Below are 22,959 nucleotides of genomic sequence, written 5' to 3' on the forward strand. Positions count from 1 at the left end.
ATTTGAAAAGACCCTGATGCTGGGAAAGACTGAGGGCAGGAGGAGAAGGGGGCGACAGAGGATGAGATGGTTGGATGGCATCACTGACTCAATGGACATGAGTTTGGGTAAACTCTGGGAGTTGGTGACAGACAGGGAGGCCTGGCGTCCTGTGGTTCATGGGGTCACAAAGAGTCGGACACGACTGAGTGACTGAACTGAACTGAGGATACAATGAAAGGAAATGCAGGATAATATAAGACTTCTTGGCAGGGGTGGTGATCAGTCACAAGATCATGAATGGACTTTTAAAATTCACTATAGTGACGAGTTTCAAAGGTCCAAATTTGACTTACGAGTATAGGTATGACTTAAGCACAAATCAAATATTTATGATTTTAGCTTCATTTATACCTCTCTTCCTCTATCAGTAATTACTCATAATACTAAAATCCTGAGAAAGAATTTAATAGGAATTTAACAGCTCAAAATCCTATAGTTAATTTCCCTGCTCTATTTACATTACTAATCAGTCTCCATTTACACTTACTAATTGGTCTAGGCATGTCAGCCTGATACCTGGCTGAAGCAGAAAGCAAGGGGTTAGGTTTTATCAATCCACTAGCTAATTAGACTGAAATGTAAATCATTTGCTAAAAGTACTTAAATAGACTTGGAGCCAGAAGAACTATAATTGACCTCTATGTTGTACCCTGAAACTCAGAGTAACTACAGAATCTAAGAATGATTTTCCTAGAATGCATAGAAGCATCATTACAGCTGATAAACCATTAAAGCAGCATGCTTTGTATTTACTATTTCCCTCTCGTCAGCTGTTTGAATAACAAGCAGAGAAGGCCAGGCCAAGAAGTACCTAAAGGCAGAGCTGTAACTGACAAAGGTTAAGCATAATTGGACAGCACAGCATAACCAAGAGTCATAGCATAAAACAATACCAAACCTAAACCAACCTCACTGCCGAGTCTTCCCCTCAACTGATATTCAGTATTCATTACTCAATTAGAACTCAAAAAGAAGCTACTGTATTCATAAAGAAATCATGAGGAGGTGGCCAAAATGGGTGAAGGGGTTTCAAGAGGTACAAACTTGCAGTTATAAAATAAGTCATGGGTGTGTAACGGACATTATGATGACTATAGTCAATTAATGTTGCAGTACATGTTTCAAAGTTGCCAAATGATAAAATACATTTTATGTTCTAAGGCAGGGCAAGAAAATTTAGGTATGACATGGTCCCTGCTTGTGCTGGGCCCTTCCTCATGTGCAGTGTGTATCTGGGTTACATATTAACCAGACCTCCTCAAAGGTGAGAATGCAAAAAAAAAAAGGTGAGAATGCTGGCCTGACTCTAAAAAAAAATGCTGTTTTTCCCTTCTGATGTAAACAATGTAACTCATTAGAAGATGAATTTTTCCTTTCCTAACCCTGTAAAGGTCATGGTGACACATTACTCCTATGTGCAGATCTGGAGTATGAGTCTTTGGTGAACTTTATGTAAAATTTCAGTGCATCACTTTGATGTACCATCTGTTATCTCAAAAATGTACATGACTGTCTTTGACTTCTGACAGATAGAACATTCCTCAGAGTTTTCTAAAAGGCTGTCTCCTGAGTTATAATCTTCAGGTTAGCTCAAATAAAATTCTCTATTTCTCCTTTATATCGAATTCTAATTTTTTGTTGACTCATGAGAGTAAATTTTTGTTCTTCTTTTTTTGGTGCTGGTTTCTTTCTTGTGCAGCTTTCAGAATCTCAAGTTCCTCAACCAGGGACTGGACCTGTGCCCTTGACAGTGACAGTGCGGAGTCCTAACCACTGGATTGCCAGTGAATTCCAAAGAGAGTAAATCTTAGGGAAAAAAAAATTCTTTGTAACTTTGTATGGTGACTAGACTTACTGCGGTGATCACTTTTCTTTTCTTTTTTTTTTACTTTTCAATATATACAAATACTGAATCATTACATTATACACTTGAAACGAATATAATATTACATGTCAATTATACCTCGATAAAAATCTATTTAATCTAAAAAAATCACTGATTAAAGTATATTAAAAAGCCACCCAAAACCTAGAAATGTCTTTGTTTTGGCAAAAGTTATGATAAAGTAAATACTTTTGTTTTTTGGCTGCTCTGTTTGCTGAGCATGTTTTCTCTAGTTGTGGTGAGCAGGGGCTACTCATAGTTGTGGTGCAAAGGATTCTCACTGCAATAGCTTCGCTTGCTGCTGCTCCTGGGCTCTAGAGCACAGGCTCAATAGTTGTGGCACACGGGTCTAGTTGCGCCAAGGCACACGGCATCTTCCTGGACCAGGGATCCAGTCTGTGTCCCCTGCATTGGCAGGCAGATTCTTAACCACTGGACTACCATGGAAGTCTCCAAATAAATACTTTAAACAAAGATTTGGGCCAGGATAGACTACAATAAGATTTTATTTCTGTATTTCATCATTTCTGAAATGTAATGTTTCTTACAACTAATGTATACATTTAATGTAACAATGTTTGTTATTAACATTTTTTTAGAAAAACCTTTTACAATCATCAGTTAATCATGAGGAAATACAGGAGTACTTGTCTAAACTGATTTCCCCATAGAAAGTAGAGTCTAGGACAAGAGTTTGCATACAGGTAATTTATTTTGGGATGTGAATCCTGGGAAATGGAGTGGAGGGTTAGGAAAGGTAAGACAGGAAACAAGGGGAAAATACTTTAATCGGTTGCATTGGTACTACTGTGAACAACTTCAGCTGATCCCGGTGGGATCCTCAAAGGTAGCTCTGAGCAGAAGAACTCTGTTAAAATGGAAATATTCTATATCTGCCCCGTCCAACATGGTAACCACCAGTCATAAGTGGTTACTGAGCACCTGAAGTATGACTAGTGGAGGTGATGGAATTCCAGTTGAGCTATTTCAAATCCTAAAAGATGATGCTGTGAAAGTGCTGCACTCAATATGCCAGCAAATTTGGAAAACTCAGCAGTGGCCACAGGACTGGAAAAGGTCAGTTTTCATTCCAATCCCAAAGAAAGGAAATGCCAAAGAATGCTCAAGTGACCGCATAATTGCATTCATCTCACATGCCAGCAAAGTAATGCTCAAAATTCTCCAAGCCAGGCTTCAATAATATATGAACCGTGAACTTCCAGATGTTCAAGCTGGTTTTAGAAAAGGCAGAGGAACCAGAGAGCAAATTGCCAACATCCGCTGGATCATCGAAAAAGCAAGAGAGTTCCAGAAAAACATCTACTTCTGCTTTATTGACTATGCCAAAGCCTTTGACTGTGTGGATCACAATAAACTGTGGAAAATTCTGAAAGAGACGGGAATACCAGACCACCTCACCTGCCTCTTGAGAAATCTGTATGCAGGTCAGGAAGCAACAGTTAGAATTGGACATGGAACAGACTGGTTCCAAATAGGATAAGGAGTACGTCAAGGCTGTATATTGTCACCCTGCTTATTTAACTTATATGCAAAGTACTTCATGAGAAATGCTGGGCTGGAGGAAGCACAGCTGGAATCAAGATTGCTGGGAGAAATATCAATAACCTCAGATATGCAGATGACACCACCCTTAGGGCAGAAAGTGAAGAAGAACTAAAGAGCCTCTTGATGAAAGTGAAAGAGGAGAGTGAAAAAGTTGGCTTAAAGCTCAACATTCAGAAAACTAAGATCATGGCATCCAGTCCCATCACTTCATGGCAAATAGATGGAGAAACAGATGGCAGCAGCGGCAGATTTTATTTTTGGGGGCTCCAAAATCACTGCAGATGGTGACTGCAGCCATGAAATTAAAAGACGCTTGCTCCTTGGAAGGAAAGTTATGACCAACCTAGACAGCATATTAAAAAGCAGAGACCAAAAAAAAAAAAAAAAGCAGAGACATTACTTTGTCAACAAAGGTCTGTCTAGTCAAGGCTATGGTTTTTCCAGTGGTCATGTATGGATGTGAGAGTTGGGACTATAAAGAAAGCTGAGCACTGAAGAATTGATGCTTTTGAACTGTGGTGCTGGAGAAGACTCTTGAGAGTCCCTTGGACTGCAAGGAGATCCAACCAGTCCATCCTAAAGGAAATCAGTCCTGAATGTTCACTGGAAGGACTGATGTTGAAGCTGAAACTCCAATACTTTGGCCACCTAATCAAAGAGCTGACTCATTTGAAAAGAACCTGATGCTGGGAAAGACTGAGGGCAGGAGGAGAAGGGGACGATAGAGGATGAGATGGTTGGATGGCATCATTGACTCAATGGACATGAGTTTGGGTAAACTCCGGGAGTTGGTGATGGACAGGGAGGCCTGGCGTCCTGTAGTTCATGGGGTCACAAAGAGTCGGACACGACTGAGTGACTGAACTGAACTATGACTCAGTATAACAGAAATTAAAATTTCCAATTTGATTAATTTTAATTAATTTTAACACTTAGCTAGTGGCTCCTGTATAGAAAAACACAGTTCTAAGGAGTCCTGCAGAACCCACCTCAGAGTTAAGAGATGGGCACAAAAAGACGTGACATATAGTGTCCCTTTTGGAATTTGTACTATTTTGTTAACTCATGTGTCCCAAGTACTTGGAAGAATGCCTAACACATAATGGTCGCCCACAAATATTTGTTGAATAAATCAATAGTATTTGGATCTACAAAGTACATATTTCCCTCTTAAAGCAAAACTCTACTAGAAAAATCCATTCAGTTCAAATAAGAAATAGGTAGTAAGAAGCAATTTGGAGGAACGAAGGCTGTTAAAAGTCAGTTAAATGTCCTAAAGTGATCTCTTCCTTCAATCTACTTCCCTTACCAACTACTAAGCAGCAATGCATAAAGTAACTCAAGTATAATCCTTTGTTTTGATTCTTTGTTACTGTTTCCACAAATAACACTTAACTAAGTGGAATTCCAGAAAAAAGACAATATTTTACTACTGTTGCCAATTCCAATGGATATAAAGTTTCTATTTAAGGAATATTTAGATATTGGATCCTCAACCTAGATCTTTAAAGTAGACCTAGATCTAGATCCTAGAATCTCCAGTCATACATATGGACCTCAACCTATACATATAATTTATGAAGGGCTTATCATGTGCTAATCACTTTACACACATTGTCTCACAGGTATCCATTTCACAGGTGCAGAAACTGAAGGGTTAAATAAATTGTTCCCAAATCATTCAACTGAAAAATGCCTAACTTCTTTGGACAGTGTCTTTAGCACCAAAGAAGCATTTCAGTCTTAAGACACCTTTAAAAAACCTAGAAATACGTTCAAGATAGGACTGCATGTTGCTTGCTAATGTTTTTTCCTATCAGTTCTACATTTTCTGATGTGAATAATTCAATTATTCTGAACTTGAGAGTAAAAACTTGGTCACTACAAACTTCATGAAAGTTTGTCAGCAAAAATTTTTAAAATAGGAATCATTAGTAATACTAAACACAGAATTTGCACAGCAAAAACAAAAACAGCTGTTAACAGCAGGCATGGTATTCTGTTTTAAAACACTACAAATTTAAAGAGAGGACAGTTAATATTAATGATTTTGGGCTCTGTCTTTCAAATGTGAATAAAAAGGTCTTAAGTGTGCTTGGCTACAATGTGAATTTTATCATTCTCACCTTATTTCAAGATCTTCAGGACGTGACTCATCAAGAAAGGGCAGTAATGAATCTGTCATTTTCTTCTCTATGGAAGAAAACAGAGAAAAAAATAAATGATTTCAAAATTTACAGCATTTGCTTTTCGATTTCTTTCAGTTTGGATCCATCAGAATTTACTCAGATCAAGATTTTTAGAGCATCCAGTATGTTGCAGTGAAAAGGACAAAAGAGGAATGAGTTTTTCTCTTTCCCTTTCCTGAGAACAAAGAATATAAACGAATAGTGAGCAGGTCTGAATATTCCTAGTTTTTTTCACTTTGCTCCTAACTCTGAATGTTTGAGTTTGCTTTTCTGCCCCTTAACTCTGTAGGAGCTACACTTCTCACCTATTTTCTTTTGACTCTATGCTAAATACATCCCCCTATCTGGAGTTTACCCGTACAACACCCTTCACCTTGTAGTTACATATCAGAAAGAAGGCCACAGAGCCACTGAACTGCCAGACTCAATTACTGGATTACTAATGCCAGCTTATGGTTGTCTTTGAAACAATACAAGAGAGGAAGAAATCAAGATCCTATCACCTTTATTCCTCATCACTGACTCCTGACTGCAAGCCCTTGCCTTACACAAGCCCCCAGGGCTCCTCGTGGAGTGGGGGGCACAGTTCTTCAGGCACGAGCCTACTGTTTCCCCTCTCCACCAGCTGAGAATAAAAGCCACCTTTCTATTTCCTCCAAACTCTGTTTCTGTATTTTTCATTCAGCTTCAGTAGGCAGAGAAGGCTAAGATTTCAGCCGGCAATAAGTACTGGCAACAAGGTACTTCCCAGGTGACGAAGTGGTAAAGAATCCTCCTGTCAAGAGATAGAGGTTCAATCCTTGGGTCAGGAAGATCCCCTGGAGTAGGAAATGGTGACCCACTTTTGTATTCTTGCCTGGAAAATTCCATGGAGCCAGCTCAGAGTTACATAGTGTGGATGCTGAACACTCAGGACTCAGCACCTTCCATGTCGGTTTGTTGATGGGAGGGCAAAGGTGACTCTGGGCGCTCAAGTTTACAGCCAACCTTGCCCTTCCAAGGCTAGGGTGAGTTAGATCAAAGCATGAATGTTCAGGTGCCAGGTGAGCAGGGTCTGGTCCAGTAGAAATTTTCTGGGTTTTTTTGCTATTTATAACTAGTGGGTAGAAGAATAATTCTTGAATATATTTCTCTGGACACCGTACAAATATTTCTATAAATTCTTACAAGTGAAATTCCCTATAAGCAAAAAGGTATTTCCAAACTGTCCAGAGTTAAGCAAATTGATACTTTCATCAACTTTATTAGATTACCCATTTCTATTATTAATCTTTATATATTCTTCTACCTAAATTTTAAAATCAGTGTTTTTTAAAATTACTGTTAAGACTGAATATCTTTTTCTGTGTTTACAAGCTGGTTGTCAACTGTTTGTTCTTGTGTTTTGCTCATTTTCCTACTGGGGTGTTTTTTTCCTTGCTCTTAACTGACTTTATAACTTTGGATATGTTCTCTTTTCTTTTCTTATTGGTTTATTTGTTCCTGTATTGCTGAGGGAAATTCAGTGTATTTTGATGAGAATACTTGTTAAGATATAGCTGGGATGAATTCTGGAGTTCAAAGACCTAATCTTAAAATCCAACTCTGTTTTCTTCTAGTTGTGTGACCTTTCAATCTCAAACATATCATGTTAAAAAACATAGATCAAAAAAAAAAAAAAACATGGATCACAGCTTCTAAATTCCTGTAAAATTGTATTCCAAAATGAGGAAAGAGACCCAGCACCTTGTGCTTAGTTTGTCAAATAAAAATTAATCTGTACACAAGTTACTGTGTATAAAACAAGTTCCTACTGTAGAGCACAGGAAACTACATTCTACCTGTACATATATGGCTTCCCAGGTAGCACTAGTGGTAAAGAACCCGCCTACCAATACAGGAGACATAAGAGATGCAGGTTCGATCACTGGGCTGGGAAGATTCCCTGGAGGAGGGCATGTCAACCCACTCCAGTATTCTTGCCTGGAGAATCCCATGGACAGAGGAGCTTGGCAGGCTACCGTCCATAGGGTTGCAAAAAGTCAGACACGACTGAAGCCATGCAGACACGCATGCATATATAAGTAAATATATATGTATATGTATATATATATACACACTTCTCAGGTGGCGCTAGTGGTAAAGATTCCACCTGCCAATGCAGGAGACACAAGAGATGCAGGTTTGATCCCTGGGTGGAGAAGATCCCCTGGAGTAGGAAATGGCAACCATTCCAGTGTTCTTGCCTAGAAAATCCTATAGACAGAGCAGCCTGGTGAGCTACAGTTTATAGGGTCACAAAGAGACTGATCATAGCATACACACACACATTTGTATAACTGAATCATTCTGATATACACCAGAAACTAACACAACATTGTAAATTAACCATACTTCAATTTAAAAAAAAAATCTGAACTTAGGGACAGACTTTAATTAATGAGAAAAATTATTTGCAATGGGAGAATGTTTTGATCTCAGAAATCTGCAAGCGGCTCAAAAATCAAACAAAAAAAATTTTTTTATAGGATAAAGAAGGGACAAACGGAGATAACCTGAACCTCTGGAGGGAAAATGACCTCAGTCCGACAGGACATTGTCTGGCTGTGGTCAGGTGCAACATCCATCAAGCTATCCTTAAGACTTGAACCACTAAAGATCCTCCCACCCTAGTCCCCAGCCTAAGCACACAGGGCTCCACCCCCCGAACTGCAAAAGTTTTCCGAATTTGCAAATCACACCCACTTTCCTATAGAACACTTCAGAGGGTAAAGCAGAGGTTAAGCTTTACATCCCCTACAGGAAGCTCAGTAGATTTCAAGTGGATGGATGTTTGAACTTGAGCCAACAAAGTTGCTTAAAATTCACAACCTACAAGCCAAGATGCAAGCTCCTGGGAGTTCAGAGGTCAACTGAGCCACTCCAGGGTTTAGAGTTAGCGAGGGAAACTGCTTTTGGAGAATAAAACATGATCTCCACCAAGCTCTGCAAGTACAGGCACCAAGCACGTAGAGTCCTATCGGGATGGTACGGTAGGCGATGAGGATTCAGAGATGAACAAAAGTGTTCTTTCCCCGTTAGAAAAACTCCCGGTTAGGAGGGGAGAGGAGGAAACAAAAACTTTCAAGCACCCACAGAGTGTGTGCTAAGTTGCTTCTGTCGTGTCCGATATTTTCCGACCCCACGGACTGCAGCCCGCCAGGCTCCTCTGTCCATGGGGATTCTCCAGGCACGAATACTGGAGTCGGCTGCCATGCCCTCCTGCAGGAGACTCTTACCGACTCCCCAGAGATGGAACCCGCGTCTCTTAATCAGTCTCTTGCATTGGCTGGCGGGTTCTTTACCATTAGCGCCACCTGGGAAGCCCCTTCGAGCATCCCCACATAATCTAACGTGGCTAGTGTTCATGGAGCTGCATCAGCAGAGTGGTGTCCCGAACCTGGTGAACATGAGTGACAGCAGCCCTCCCACTCAGGTTCTTCTTAAAAAAAGGGACTCGAGTCTCGCCTCTCCGGCGCCGGGGCGGTAAGTCCCTGAAGAAGCCCACCAGAGTTAGACCAGCTGCCCCCTCTTTCTCCTCCAGGGTCCCAACCCTCAAAGTCCGCCCCCTGCCTACGGGTCCCCAACCCCAGACGCCCCATTTCTCCTTCCTCTCCATCTCAGGTCATCCCTCCTGGGCGCCGCCGCCACAGGTCCATCCTTTCGGGTGCCTCCCGTGTCAAGTCTGCCCCTCCCTTCCCTCCGGTCCCCTTCTCCGAGGGCTCGCCGCCTCAGGTTTCCGCTCTCCGCCTCAGGTCATTCCCTCCTGGGCGCCGCCGCCTCAGGTCCACCCCTTCGGGTGCCTCCCGCGTCCGGTCTCCCTCGGCCGCTCTGGCTCCTCTTAGAGGCCCCCGCTCACTGCCTCAAGGCGCCCTCTCTCAGGCCCGGCTGTCCCGGGCACGGGTCGCCGGCCCCCCGGCCCCTCAGCAACCCAGCTTTGATACCTCGGCAGCGTTTCAGCAGTTCCGAATCGCTGAAGCCACAGAGCCTTAGGAAGGAGCACACCTGCTTCGGGCCCCAGGTTCGGTGGTCCGGGTGCAGGTCGTGGCTCGGGGACGTCTCTGCGTCTGCGGGAGGGGAGTTTGGCGGCGTTTTTGGGCTGCCGTCGCGCCGGGACCGCTTGGGGGGATTCTGAGAGTCGGCACTCTGCATGGTTTAGGCACACACACACAGTTCGCCTCAGCACACTCAAGAACCCCGGCGCCCGACTCGCGCGCAAGCGCACTCGCAGCTCGGCGCCGGCGGCGAGTCGGCTTAATACTGCCAGGCTGCAGGCCGACCGCGCAGGCGCACTGACAGCTCAGGCCTTAGGGCCAGACAGGCCGCCCACTTCAGTCCCCCAACCCCCCAGCCCCTGCGCAGGCGCGGTGACCGCCCAATGGACCGAAACCGCACCTAGGCATTTACGGTAAAGCCAGTGAGTAGAAGGAAAAGTGAGGATGGTGCTAATAGGGGGGGGCGGGGTTGGGGGAGCCGGCAAAGAGTGTGCCCAGTACATGCTGCTACAGTCCAGAGCAGAGGCTCTTCTGGTGAACTGAACTTCAGACTACCCCAGGTTTACTCTTGGCCGTATTTCAGATGCCCTAAGCTTAAAGAAGATCCAGCCAGTCCATCCTAAAGGAGATCAGTTCTGGGTGTTCATTGGAACGACTGATGCTGAAGCTGAAACTCCAATACTTTGGTCACCTCATGCGAAGAGTTGACTCATTGGAAAAGACCCTGATGCTGGGAGGGATTGGGGGCAGGAGGAGAAGGGGACGACAGAGGATGAGATGGCTGGATGGCATAACCGACTCGATGGACATGAGTTTGAGTCAACTCCGGGAGTTGGTGATGGACAGGGAGGCCTGGCGTGCTGCGATTCATGGGGTCGCAAAGAGTCGGACATGACTGAGCGACTGAACTGAACTGAACTGAGACTTAAAAGAAGCCTGAAAAGCCATAAGGTTGCCCTCATCTTAATTAAGAGAAAAGTGGGCAGGAAGCAGAACTGGAAGATGCTGGAATGAATTCAAACCTGATGTAAAGCCGTCTCCTTGCATTAACAAGTTCTGCAGTGTTGCTGGCCAATTCGAGGGTCTTGGGGATGTCTGTCCATGAACTCTTAGCTTATCTTCAAGTCTCCATACACCAGCAGATGTCAGACTTCTTTCCAAAAGAATCCTCACCCCTTCTCTCCATCCCACCTCCCTGCCTAGAGGAAAGGAAGTGGACAATCTGATAAGTTAAAATTTATCTTCAAGGACTTTTACTACCTAGTGGTAGCTGCCTATGAAAATGGTAAGCATCTCGCCTTCATTCTTGCCACCCTGGAGCAGGACCCAAACTTACCTATAAATCTTGATCTGTACAGTTATGTAAAAGGATTACTACTGCTGCTACTAAAGCCGATACACCTTCCCATCAACCCAACCATAGACGCATCTAGGAGATAAAGGTTGAATGAGGCAGATTATGATCAAGCAGCATGAACCTGTCAGTGGTCTAGCAGTTGAGCCAAATATTTTGTGTACCAGGCACTGTTCTAAGGGTTTTGCAAGTACTAATTAAGCATCACAGCAACCTTAAGTGAAGTGAAAGTCACTCAGGTGTGTCCGACTCTTTGCAACCCCATGGACTATACAGTCCATGGAATTTTCCAGGCCAGAATACTGGAGTGAGTAGCCTTTCCCTTCTCCAGAGGATCTTCTCAACCCAGAGATCGAACCCAGGTCTCCCACATTGCAGGCTGATTCTTTACCACCTGAGCCATAAGGGAAGCCTGAGAATACTGGAGTGGGTAGCTTATCCGTTCTCCAGCAGATCTTCCTGACCCAGGAATGGAACCGGGGTCTCCTGCATTGCAAGCAGATTCTTTACTGACTGAGCTATCAGGGAAGCCCACAATAACCTTAAGATGTAAGGAATTGAGGTATGGAGAAATAAGTGATTTGCTCAAAGTCACCCAGCTAGGGAGTGATGAAGCCTGAATTGAAATAGGGGGCAATCTAGCTTTTCTCTGCCAGCAATTGCCAACAATTGCTTGCTAATGGGAATTCTGATACAAAATTATTTTATATTAGTTAACCCAAATTTTTCAATTGCTCCCTTATCCCATAGACCCCTGAGGGAAAGTATAGAGAGGTGACCTTGCCCTCCTCTGCACGGAAGGACAGAAGGACCAGGGCCCAAAAGACATATCTTTAAACCTCAGAATATTTTGAGTAAAGAATGTTTTTCAAGACTTGTGAAACCAAAACCACAAGGGCAAGGGGGTCAAAGAGACAAGTAACATATATATGTGAAAGATATATATTTAAACTTGAACATGGCTGTTTGAAAATTTGTGTTCATAAGACTTGTGGGAAAACCTACCCTGACAGCAAGGTTTCCTGGACAGTAGAAGGTGATATAAGCAGGGTTTTAAGTTTAATCAGTTGGGTTTGTTCAAAGCAGTTGCTTTTGATAAATTAATTTTCTATTTGTTTTTGCTTGTTAAAGAGTATGATTTATGCCATAGTTATTATGTTTCCCCTAATCTACTTCGTAAGGCCCCTAAATCTTACACAAGTTGGTTGGTTTCTTGTGCAAGGTCACATGGCTGGTAAGTGACAGACTCTAGATTCAGAACTGACTCCAAAACTTGGATGGTTTCTAGTTTGCTGCTTTACTTCCACTTGGTCCTGGTGATTCTATTTCATACGGTCATTCCACAATCTGGAAACAAATGCCTACTAGACACAGGCCTTCTGCTCTGGTCATATTGAGAGAAATGAATATTTACACTCTCCTCTGATGTCAATCTCACCATAGTTAGAACTAGAAAAAAAGAACTCAAAGTTCGATTAATTTAAGGCCCATTGTTTAATGACCTTGAATACCCTCAGCAAGTCCTCCTTGCTCTTCCAAGCTAGCTTCGACCCACCCAGCTGAATTGGGCAATTTTATTCCTGGCAGTATTACATCTCTCCGCAACTTCCTCTTCAACCAGCACTGCTAGTTCTCATTGCCATCTATCACCACTCCCTCATCCTCTCTTTGAACCTAACCTTCTCAGGGACCTTGTTTGTTCCATCTGCCAAAATCACAAAGCAAGCCAAAATTCTTTTTTTAAAAAAATATATAGATTTGTTTGTCTGATAAAAATAATGCTCAAGAAAGAAAACTTGGAAAACAAAATGTGTATATACACACATACAGATCCAAAGATACAGATCCTGGTACATACAGATCCTGGTGCATGCCCCATAAGTCTTTTTCTTTTTCCTTTTTTTGTAAGTCTTTTTTTGTTCATTGATACAGAAACTTATCTGCATGTTTGTCGGGGAATTCTTTGTTAAAAAAAAAAAGAGTGAACTGGCAAAATAATAATAGGTAACATATTTGAGTACCTACTATGAGTCAGATAATCTATTTGTGCTTTACTTTATATCCATAATTTCCAATCCTTGTAACAATGTCATTAGATAGGTATTATACTAGCTGATCTTCTTTGGTTATAAATACGTTCATTCATTCATTCCACCAATTTTAATATTTACTGCGTACATACTAATTTGTCTGGCACCTGGGACACAACAATGAACCAAAGAAACAAAAACCCCTGCCCCAGTGAAACATATTCTAGCCGGGGGAGACTGGCAATGAATAATAGTCTAATTAACAAGAATAAAGTTAGAAGATGGTACTTTGGAAAACAATTTTTAAAGAGGAGTAGAGGTGGAGGATAGAGTCACAGTTTTGAGTAGTGGGGACATAATAAGACTTTTGAGAACATGACATTTAAGGAAACAGGAAGGAGAGGAAGGAGTCAATCCTTCCTCAACCATGAAGGTGTCTGGAGGAAAAGCATTCCAGACAAAGAGAACACCAAGTGCAAAGGCTTTTGAAGCAGGAGCATGCTGGGTGTTAAGAAATAGCAAAGAGGCCAATGTGGATAGGCAAAGTGAGCAAAGGGGAAGTGCTAAGAGATTAAGTCAAGGAGGGTGCAAATCATGTGGAAACATGAGGGCTACCAGCTGCAGGTGGCTTTGAGGTCCCATCTTTATGGCTTCATATCTAGAGATAAAAGAAAGCCACTGCTCCTCCAGTTCAAATGTAAGGGAATGACTTCAACAAGTCTGGATTGCTTTCATTCCTGGACCAGTTGTGTTATGAAATGATTGACCCAATCAGGACGCATGTTACCCCTTGGGTTAGGGCAAGGTCTAGTATCAGGAAGAAGAGACTTGGTTTTGGACAAAGATTCTTGGTGTTATTTAAGAAATTTGAAAATGAATCCCAGGGAGGTAAAATGACTTGCCAAAGGCCACACCCATGTGTTAAGTGCTTTGGGATTTGAACCTACGTCAGCCAGGTGATACTAGTGGTAAAAAAAACCTGCCTGCCAGTGCAGGAGACATAAGAGACAGAGATTTGATCCCTGGGTCGGGAAGATCCCCTGGAGAATGGCAACCCACTCCAGTGTTCTTGCCTGAAGAATCCCATGGACTGAGGAGCCTGGCAGGCTACAGTTCATAGGTTCGCAGAGTCAGACACCACTGAAGCAACTTAGCACACACGCACAGCCTTGAAAACCACTGTTTTGTTCTGTAACTTGAGCTGAGTACAAGTTCTATTGCTTTTAGGCAGTCACAGGGAGTGGCCAAATCTTCTTATAGAGTTTCACTTATGGTGACTTCCTAGGAGTGCCTCAGTGTTTGGGGTGGAGTGACCATGTATTTGGGAGTTAGGATGCTCAAACAACATTTGAGGGAGTGACCAGACTTCAGTGGGTTGCTCCTGAGTAAACATAGTTCATTAATCCTTTTAAACTCATTGCTTACAGTCAATCTCCACTTATATTTCAACTTTAATTCAACTTTGTCCTCTGTGGCTGGCTTTATCTGGAAAGGGAATGGTTCATCTTGGTGAGTACTCAGTTATGGGGAATTGGGTTTCTAAAGGCACTGCCACTGTTCAGAACTCCAGATCAATTAATATTTAAAACTTATAGGCCTTCCTCTTGTATATTTCTTTTGCATTGGACTAAAATCGCCTGCAATGACTTAAAACTCTGTTGGTCTACTTTTGGCTTGTTCAGAATTTCAAAATTAGTTTATTTGTGTGCTCAACTGGAGAAAAGCTATAGTACAAAACAAAGAGAATGTGAAGCATATTTCAATTCATATTGTGAGGCCTCCAATCATAATTAATGAATCTGCTACTATTGCTTCCCCCTGAAAAACTAACTCACAATTATCTCAAAAGATTTCCAAGCTAGAAAAATCCTCTGAGGCTTCTGAGAACTCTCTCTTTGCAAATCTCCTTTTTTTATGTCCTTCCCTCTGAATATCTGTCATAAAGCTCTCCTCATTGCTGTCCAACTCTTTCTGAACTTCCTTATTTTTTGTAACACCAAGCTTGATCCCCTGCAGAAGACCATCCATACTGTCCCTCCTATAATGGCAGCCCATTTTAAAGCCAGGTCAAATGAGGATGGCACCACACCATTACATATATCCTCTGGACTAAGGCATATAAATCCACCCTTCAAGCACTATTAACTGGACATGCTCTTTAGCATGCTCTTTAGGATGTCCAATTAACAGTGACATGACAAAGCTAACCAACAATGTTGCCTGGGCAAAACATAATTTTTTTTAAAATTTAGAAATCTCCCTAATATAAAGAAGTAAACTGAGGATAAAGTAGTTGAATGTGTGGATCAGCCTATGGTGTCATTTATAGTAAGTTATACCTTATGAATCCTTGTGAAAGTGGAAATGCAGTTCTAGAGGCAGTTCATATTTCCCATTCCTTTTCATCATTCCCCACATCTCCCCTGTTTATCTCAAAGGCTTGTAACCTCTCTGGGAACTCTTATCTAGACCATCTCCAATTCCTAAAATCAAAAAAAAAAAAAGCGGGGGGGGGGGGGGGGAGAGAAGAAGACTTTTAAATATACAGCTGCTGGACTTCCCTGGTGGCGCAGTGGATAAGAATCAGCCTGCCAATGCAGGACACGGATTCAATACCTGATCTGGGAAGATTCCACATGTCTCAGAGCAAGTAAGCCTGTGTGCCACAACTACTGAGCCCATGTGCTACACCTAGTGAAGCCCACACAACTTAGAACCCATATTCTGCAACAAAAGAAACCACCACAATGACAAGCCCATGCAACACAATGAAGAGTAGCCTCCGCTCGCTGCAACTAGAGAAAACCTGAAAGCAGCAAGGAAGGAAGGCCCAGGAACCAAAAATAAAAATGTTAATAAATAAATTATTAAAGATAAATAAATAAAAATACAAGCTGCTATAGAAGTGCCTTTGCCGAGAAATCCAGTTTAAGAAAAGTTTTAAAACAAAAACTATAAGGCCTCTGTTTGCATCTGTCTGTATGTTCATCTGTGTGTTAGTCACTCAGTCGTGTCCAACTCTTTGCGACCCCATGGACTGTAGCCCGCCAGGCTCCTCTGTCCATGGATTGTCCAGGCAAGGATACTGGAGTGGGTTGCCATTTCCTTTTCCAGGGGATCTTCCCGACCCAGGGATTGAACCCGGGTCTCTTGCATTGTAGGCGGATGCTTTACTATCTGAGCTATTAGGGAAGACCATGTTCATATGTGTCTATATATAAATATGTTGTAAATATGTGGTATTTTTCCTACCTTTGGATAGTGCTGCTAAAATTAATCTGTATAGAGAGTTCAATTTCATTGGCTTAACACAAACAAGCACTATATAAATTAAGTCTACTTGCAGAAATGTAATAGAACTTAACCCAAATGTTTTTCAAGTTCACATGACCTAGGGTGAATCTTTAGGAAATAAAAGCTAGTTTAAGTTTGTTGGTTTAATGTAGACATTTCTTTAGCATTGCCAACATTAAGTATAACAGTTTTTAAGGAGTTTTTAAAAAATAAGTTTATTTATTTATTATTTATTTATGGCTGTGCTGGGTCTTTGTTGCTGTGCACAATCTTTCTTTAGTTGTGGTGAACATGGGCCCTAGGGCATGTGAGCTTCAGTAGTTGTAGCTCATGGGCTCTAGAGCACTCTGGCTCAGCAGTTGTGGTACATAGGCTTAGTTGCCCCTTGAGATGTGGAATCGTCTCAGACTAGGGATTGAACCCATGTCTCCTGCATTGGCAGGTGGATTTGTAACCCCTGGATCACCAGGAAAATCTCAAGTATAACATTTTACTCTACTTAGGTTTACCAAAAGTCAAATAAGCTCATGTTATCTCTGTTGCAAAATTTGTCAGTCAGAAAAATAACTTAGGAGGATGACTGATGTTATCTAATGTCTAGTGAAGTATTTTAATAGGGGATCTAAACATGGTTGTTAAGAACAAATGAATTAAATGTAAATAAGTTGAGTTGAACAAACAACTTAAAATAGTTTCCCTGGGGGACTTCCCTGGTGGGCCAGTGGCTAAGACTCTGTGCTCCCAAAGCAGGGGGTCTGGGTTCAATCCCTGGTTAGGGAACCATATCCCACATGCCACAGCTAAAGATCCTGCATACCAGCAAGTAAAGATCCCATGTGCCGCAATTAAGGCCCCAGGCAACCAAATAAATATTTTAAATAAATAAAATGGTTTCTCAAATCTCATTGGTAACTTACACCCTTAGAGTTTTACTAAATTAAGTAATGAGTTAAATTTTAAGTTAAATTCATTGAATATCTAAATCATTTCCAAATAAGATAAGATATTGAATTAATTACTGAACATAGACTTATTTTTACAGAGAAACTATAAAGTATTTGATGCCAGTCTGAGAAATTTTCTATTTCTATGAGAAAGCACATTTCTAGAAATGATAAAAATTATTTATATTTGCCAATATACAGAATGCCAATGTAAAACATAGTTCATAATTGCTATTTAGTTCTTATTAATTTTCAAATTAAAGTTTTCTAATGATTTTTAAGTGTGGAAGTTAAAAATCTTAAGAAGGATTTTTAAGTTGGTGTTGGAGAAGCCTCTTCAGAGTCCCTTGGACTGCAAGAAGATCCAACTAGTCCATCCTAAAGGAAATCAGTCCTGAATATTCATTGGAAGGACTGATGCTGAAGCTGAAGCTCCAATACTTTGGCCACCTGATGTGAAGAACTGACTCTTTGGAAAAGATCCTGATGCTGGGAAAGATTGAAGGCAGGAGGAGAAGGGGATGATAGAGGATGAGATGGTTGGATGGCATCACTGACTCAAAGGACATGAGTTTGAGCAAGCTCCGGGAGTTGGTGATGGACAGGGAAGCCTGGCATACTACAATCCATGGGGTTGCAAAGAGTTGGACACGACTGAGCAATTGAACTGAAGGACTTTTTAAAAACTCTAATATATGTGATTAAAGCTAAATAAATAGACAAATAAGTAAAAACATCTCCATATGTGAGGAAAGTAGGATGTCTATTTTCCGTAAAAGAAAGTTTATGAAGAAGAAATCTTTAGAAAGGACTTTCATGCCTGGTTAAGACTAGAAATGATTGAAATGAATTTAATGAAATGAGTCTTAATATCAAACTGGTAAAACTGTAAACTGGTACAAAATTGGAATTTATTTTTCTATGTTAAAAGGACAAAGTTTTTTTTTCCCCCCTAATAGTCTGCTCTTCAAATAAGAGATTATGAAAGGTTTTTCTTTAACTTTAAGTAATATGTTTGGCTTTCTCCCTCTGTTAAAAGGACAGTTTTTTGTTTTCGATTTTTTTCCTATCTGTCTGCTCTTGATAATAAGAAATAAGGAAGATTTTTCTTTACCTTTAAGTAATATGCCTAGGGAAAAAAACAAAGATCTTGTGTCTTATCAAAATAATCATGTCTTTATCATATAATAACTTAAGTAATGCAAGTCGTCTTGATAACTAAGATTTGCTTAGAACTGCGGTGGTGGTTCAGTCGCTTAGTCATGTCTGACTCTTTGCGACCCCATGGACTGTAGCCTACCAGGTTCAACTATCCAGGGGATTCTCCCGGCAGGAATACTGGAGTGGGTTGTCATTTCCTTCTCCAGGGGATTTTCCAGATGTAGGGATCCAACTCAGGTCTCCTGCATTACAGGTGTTCTTTGGCATTGCGGGTGGACTCTTTACCTCTGAGCCCTCTGAGAAGCCCAACCTTCCATATTTGACTGTGAAGTCTTGGTTATTTTGGCTAAAGGAATAACTAAGCATTGTTTCACAGTGATGTATGATCCTATTTGACTATTTTAAAACTTTTTGGATATTTTTGACAAACTTCCCCAAATCAAATTCCAAATGAATTCTTTTTGACTTAGAACTAACTTGAGATAAGAGACATTTCAGATGTCTCAGATTTATTCTCTCTCATTGTAAAGGAAGACATATTAAACTAATTAGATATACTTGATATGTTTAAATTGTAGGGGAAGAATTGTCAAATAAGTAATGTTTAGCCTTCTTTATGTTGTGTCTATGTGGGTATGTGTTTTAGGTGTTCAAGAAATTGTGTGAAATTCCTAGAAGTCTGATATGTCCTGACATAAAATGTTGTCTGTCATCAAATAGAGGCTCACACTAAAAGGACTGAGTATAAGGGGAAAGTCCTAGCTGACTTTCATGCAAAGGCAGCAGCAACAGACTATGTAAATATTGTGGCGTTTGTGGATGAAATCCATTCTGCTTCTTCAGAAGAATTGACCTCTCATTGTCAGTCTTTTCCTATCCTGATATCTTGTAACACGGCAACAGACTGCTCCTGAATCAGAGAAATTAAGATGGGTAAACACTGGATGTAAATTAAATTAACAGTGGGGGCTACAGGAAAACCAAAACAACTGCTTGGTACTTCCTGGCTTCCTGGCAAACTAACCTTTTGTTTTTTGTTTTGTCTTTAGTCTTTGCACTCCACCTACCATAGCACATTTATGATGACTAATCATTTAAGCTGCTGTGGTCCAAAGCACTGTCTTTGGTTTTGCTTAATCTGAGATCCACTCCTTCAGGAAAAAACAGACTGGTGACTGTATCTACTGGAAATGACACCTTAGCAATGATGTTCTCCAACCTTGTTGGAGGCGGCCTTTACAAGTATTGTTAACTAAATTTGTGCTGCTAAACCTAAGGGCATTGACTCATGGATTCATGTTTCTCATTTAAAGAAGGCACTGTCTCCTTCCTGGATGTCACAACAAGTCTACAGACCTGAAAGCAAAATTAATCAGACAAAGGCCAGGATAATGAAGCAATGAAATCTGTTGTGAACAGCTTTCCCAAGATTCTGGACCAGATGGACCATCTAATGCAGGAGTCTCTAGCCTCCAGAATCTAATGCCTGATGATCTGAGGTGGAGCTGATGTAATACTAATAATAGAAATAAAGTGCACAAGTGTAATGCACTTGAATAATCACAAAACTGGTCCCTGGTGCTAAAAAGGTTGAGAACTGCTGAATGTCATAGAATTAATAAGTCATATGAAAAAACAAATAATTACTATGAATGACCTAATACCAGGTCTTGGAGAAATACTAAAAGGAATAATGATAGCTAAACATATGGAGATGACTGACCACTCCAATAAGATTCTTCTTAATAAAGTTTTTTGAACTTTTCTTATTTTGAGTGCCTCTAAGTCTCACTTCCTAGATTACTCCTTGTTGCTCAAATATGGCCATAAACTTTCTAAAAACATACCTTTCACATAGACACCTTTCCCCCTCCTCTGTGTGACATGACTCTCTGGGAAGAGCCTTCCCAGCACAGAGGAAGTTGATGCTGATGCTAAATAACCAGATGGTTGATCATTGATGCCTCCCAATGAAAGATCTTGATCAAAAGGGGGAAATGTCAAAGAAAAGTCAAAATGGAGTAGGTATTGCTAAGAGAAGTCACTAAGATGGAGCTGAAAGACCATTGAGGAAACAGGGCTTGTGCATATCTCAGCCTGGAGGGAAACTGAACTTTCGACCACTTTTGTCTTAACACAGGCATCCAGAACATCTGCCAGAAATTTGAGATACTTATTGACCTTACCCCAAAACAACTAGTGACAGCCTATTCCTTAATAACAAATGCTTCTTTATGTCAGAGTCAATGACAATTCTCACCCAAACACAAAACTCTAACAACCTTGTGATATTTGTCTTGTAAGCCTCTGATTCATTTTCTTCTCCTGAGCACTCTTTTGGTTTTTACCTAAATCTGTGTCTCCCGAACTGCAATTCTTAATATCCTAATAAAGTCTTCGTATGTGACCCAGAAGCACCTGTGCAGAACATTTATTATGTCACCTTTTCCCCTACCTCCATCTACTTCTATCCCACAACTAAGACTGTTACCAAACTGAACTTGGGTCCACTTACCTTCTGTGCAGCAAAACCAATTTATTAACACCTGGTTGTAGTGATGAAAGGGCTTCCCTGCTGGCTCAGCTGGTAAAGAATCCGCCTGCAAGGCAGGAGACCTGCGTTCAATCCCTGGATTGGGAAGATCCCCTGGAGAAGGGAAAGGCTACCCACTCAGTATTCTGGCCTGGAGAATTCCATGGGCTGTATAGTCTATGGGGTCGCAGAGTTGGACATAAATGAGTGACTTTCACTTTCACTTTCATAGTGATGAAAAGTACAGCTTTTATTGCAGGTGCCAAACGTGGGGTATGGGCAGCTCATGCTCAAAAGACCCAAACTCTCTGATGAGGGGTTTCAGGGAAGAGTTTCTAAAGGCAAATTTTGGGTGAGGGCAGCAGAGTGCACATTTTTCTTCTGATAGGGGGATGGTGAGGTAATGGGTTATGTTCCAGGAATCTTGTGCTCCCCATGAAGTCACCATCCTCCACCTGGGTGGGGAGACTTAGTTCCTGTAAAAACAACTCAAGATATGTATTGGATTGTTATGTATATCTCTTGAGGAAGACCTGGGACTCTCTTATTGCTGCACTCTTGTCCTTACTTTTCTATTTAACTGCTTTTCATTTGTTTCTTCATTCTCTCATTTCTCTAATAGGTAATTGCTTGAATCTGCCCTTTGGAACTCAGGGAAGATCTAGAAGGCCGAAACCTTTTTCCTACAAATGAGAAATGGAGGAACATGGAAGAGCTTTTGTACTCAGGAGGGCTCGGCACTGTCCTGCTCAGTTTTTAGACCATCCTACTTATCCCATAAGCACTCCGATCCTTCTGCCTTCAGGGAGGCAGATCTGAGACTTGTTCTCCCATCTCTTCACTTGGCTGTCTTGTGTATAAACTTTCTTTGACTGTAAACCTTGGCGTTTCAGTATTTGGCTTGCTGCACATTGGGCAAATGGACCTGATTCAGTAACACTAACTGTGCTAGCACCTTGATTTTGGTTTTCCAGCCTCCAGAACTGTTGAGAAAATGAATTTGTTGTTTAAGCCACCCAGTCCATGGTATATTGTCATGGCAGCTCTAGCAGACTTGATACACACCTCCAACATGCTTGTACTATGTGACAACCACTGCTGGAGATGATGTCCTGAGGTCGGACATTTTGGCTTAGTGGTTCCCAATGTTTGGGCCCCAAATTTCTGACAACTATGGAGTTGGTTACAACCAAGAACCCTTGTGCTATTGCATAGCATGCAAAATAAAGTCTCATACATACTTGTCTATTTCTCCACTCTAAGTGTGCTATCATTTATCATATTTATCATTTATTACATTATCATATGATAATAAATATCATACACTTATCATTTATCATATTAACAAAGTACATATTAATTCAAATGTTAAGGAAGGCTTTGATCTTTTTAAAAATATTCTTTCCTCAAAGTTAAATATCTGTTACATAGTAATCCTTCTCATCTAAAAACATGACCCTTATCTCAAGAAGGTCTAAAGGCATTTTAGTGTTTGGGAGTTGTTATAAATACGGTGATTGACAAGGAAAATAGTTTCAGAATTTTTATTAAGGTGAGGTGGGGCAATGCAGGAGACCTGGGTTCAATCCTTGGATCGGGAAGATCCCCTATAGAAGGGAATGGCTACCTATTCCAGTATTCTTGCCTGGAGAATTCCACGGACAGAGGAGCCTGGTGGGCTAGAGTCCATGGGGTTTCAAAGAGTCAGACACAACTAAGCAACTAACACTTTCACTTTTCACTTTAGAGCCAATAAGCTGGGTGGGACTGGATGGTTATCTTTAGAGTTGCATTTGAAAAACAAATATGTAATAAGTCCCCTACATATAAACCTTCAAATTGCAAACTTTCAAAGATATAAACCTGGAACTTTCCTGGCAGTCCAGTGGTTAAGACTTTATCTTCCAATGCAGGGGGTTTGGGTTCGATCCCTACTCAGGGAGCTAAA

General features: G+C 41.2%; 1 protein-coding gene and 1 long non-coding RNA gene across 2 annotated transcripts in view; one reads left to right on the forward strand and one right to left on the reverse strand.

Annotated features, from left to right (window-relative positions):
- Positions 1–9,956, reverse strand: part of SAMHD1 (SAM and HD domain containing deoxynucleoside triphosphate triphosphohydrolase 1) — a 54,431-nt gene extending 44,475 nt beyond the window's left edge. The window contains exons 1-2 of the mRNA XM_043478680.1: positions 9,645–9,956; positions 5,620–5,686 (exon numbers count right to left, since the gene is read on the reverse strand). Of these exons, the coding sequence (XP_043334615.1) occupies positions 5,620–5,686; positions 9,645–9,852 (275 nt within the window). The 5' untranslated portion in view covers positions 9,853–9,956. The remainder of the gene's footprint in view (positions 1–5,619; positions 5,687–9,644) is intronic.
- Positions 9,957–10,506: 550 nt separating this feature from the next.
- On the forward strand, positions 10,507–22,380 carry LOC122447932. Its single transcript, XR_006271454.1, has 3 exons — positions 10,507–10,980; positions 14,507–14,588; positions 21,634–22,380. It is a non-coding gene; the product is annotated as an uncharacterized LOC122447932 (long non-coding RNA).
- The last annotated feature ends 579 nt before the right edge of the window (positions 22,381–22,959 follow it).

Source organism: Cervus canadensis, chromosome 10, assembly GCF_019320065.1.
Source record: "Cervus canadensis isolate Bull #8, Minnesota chromosome 10, ASM1932006v1, whole genome shotgun sequence".
NCBI lineage: Eukaryota > Metazoa > Chordata > Mammalia > Artiodactyla > Cervidae > Cervus > Cervus canadensis.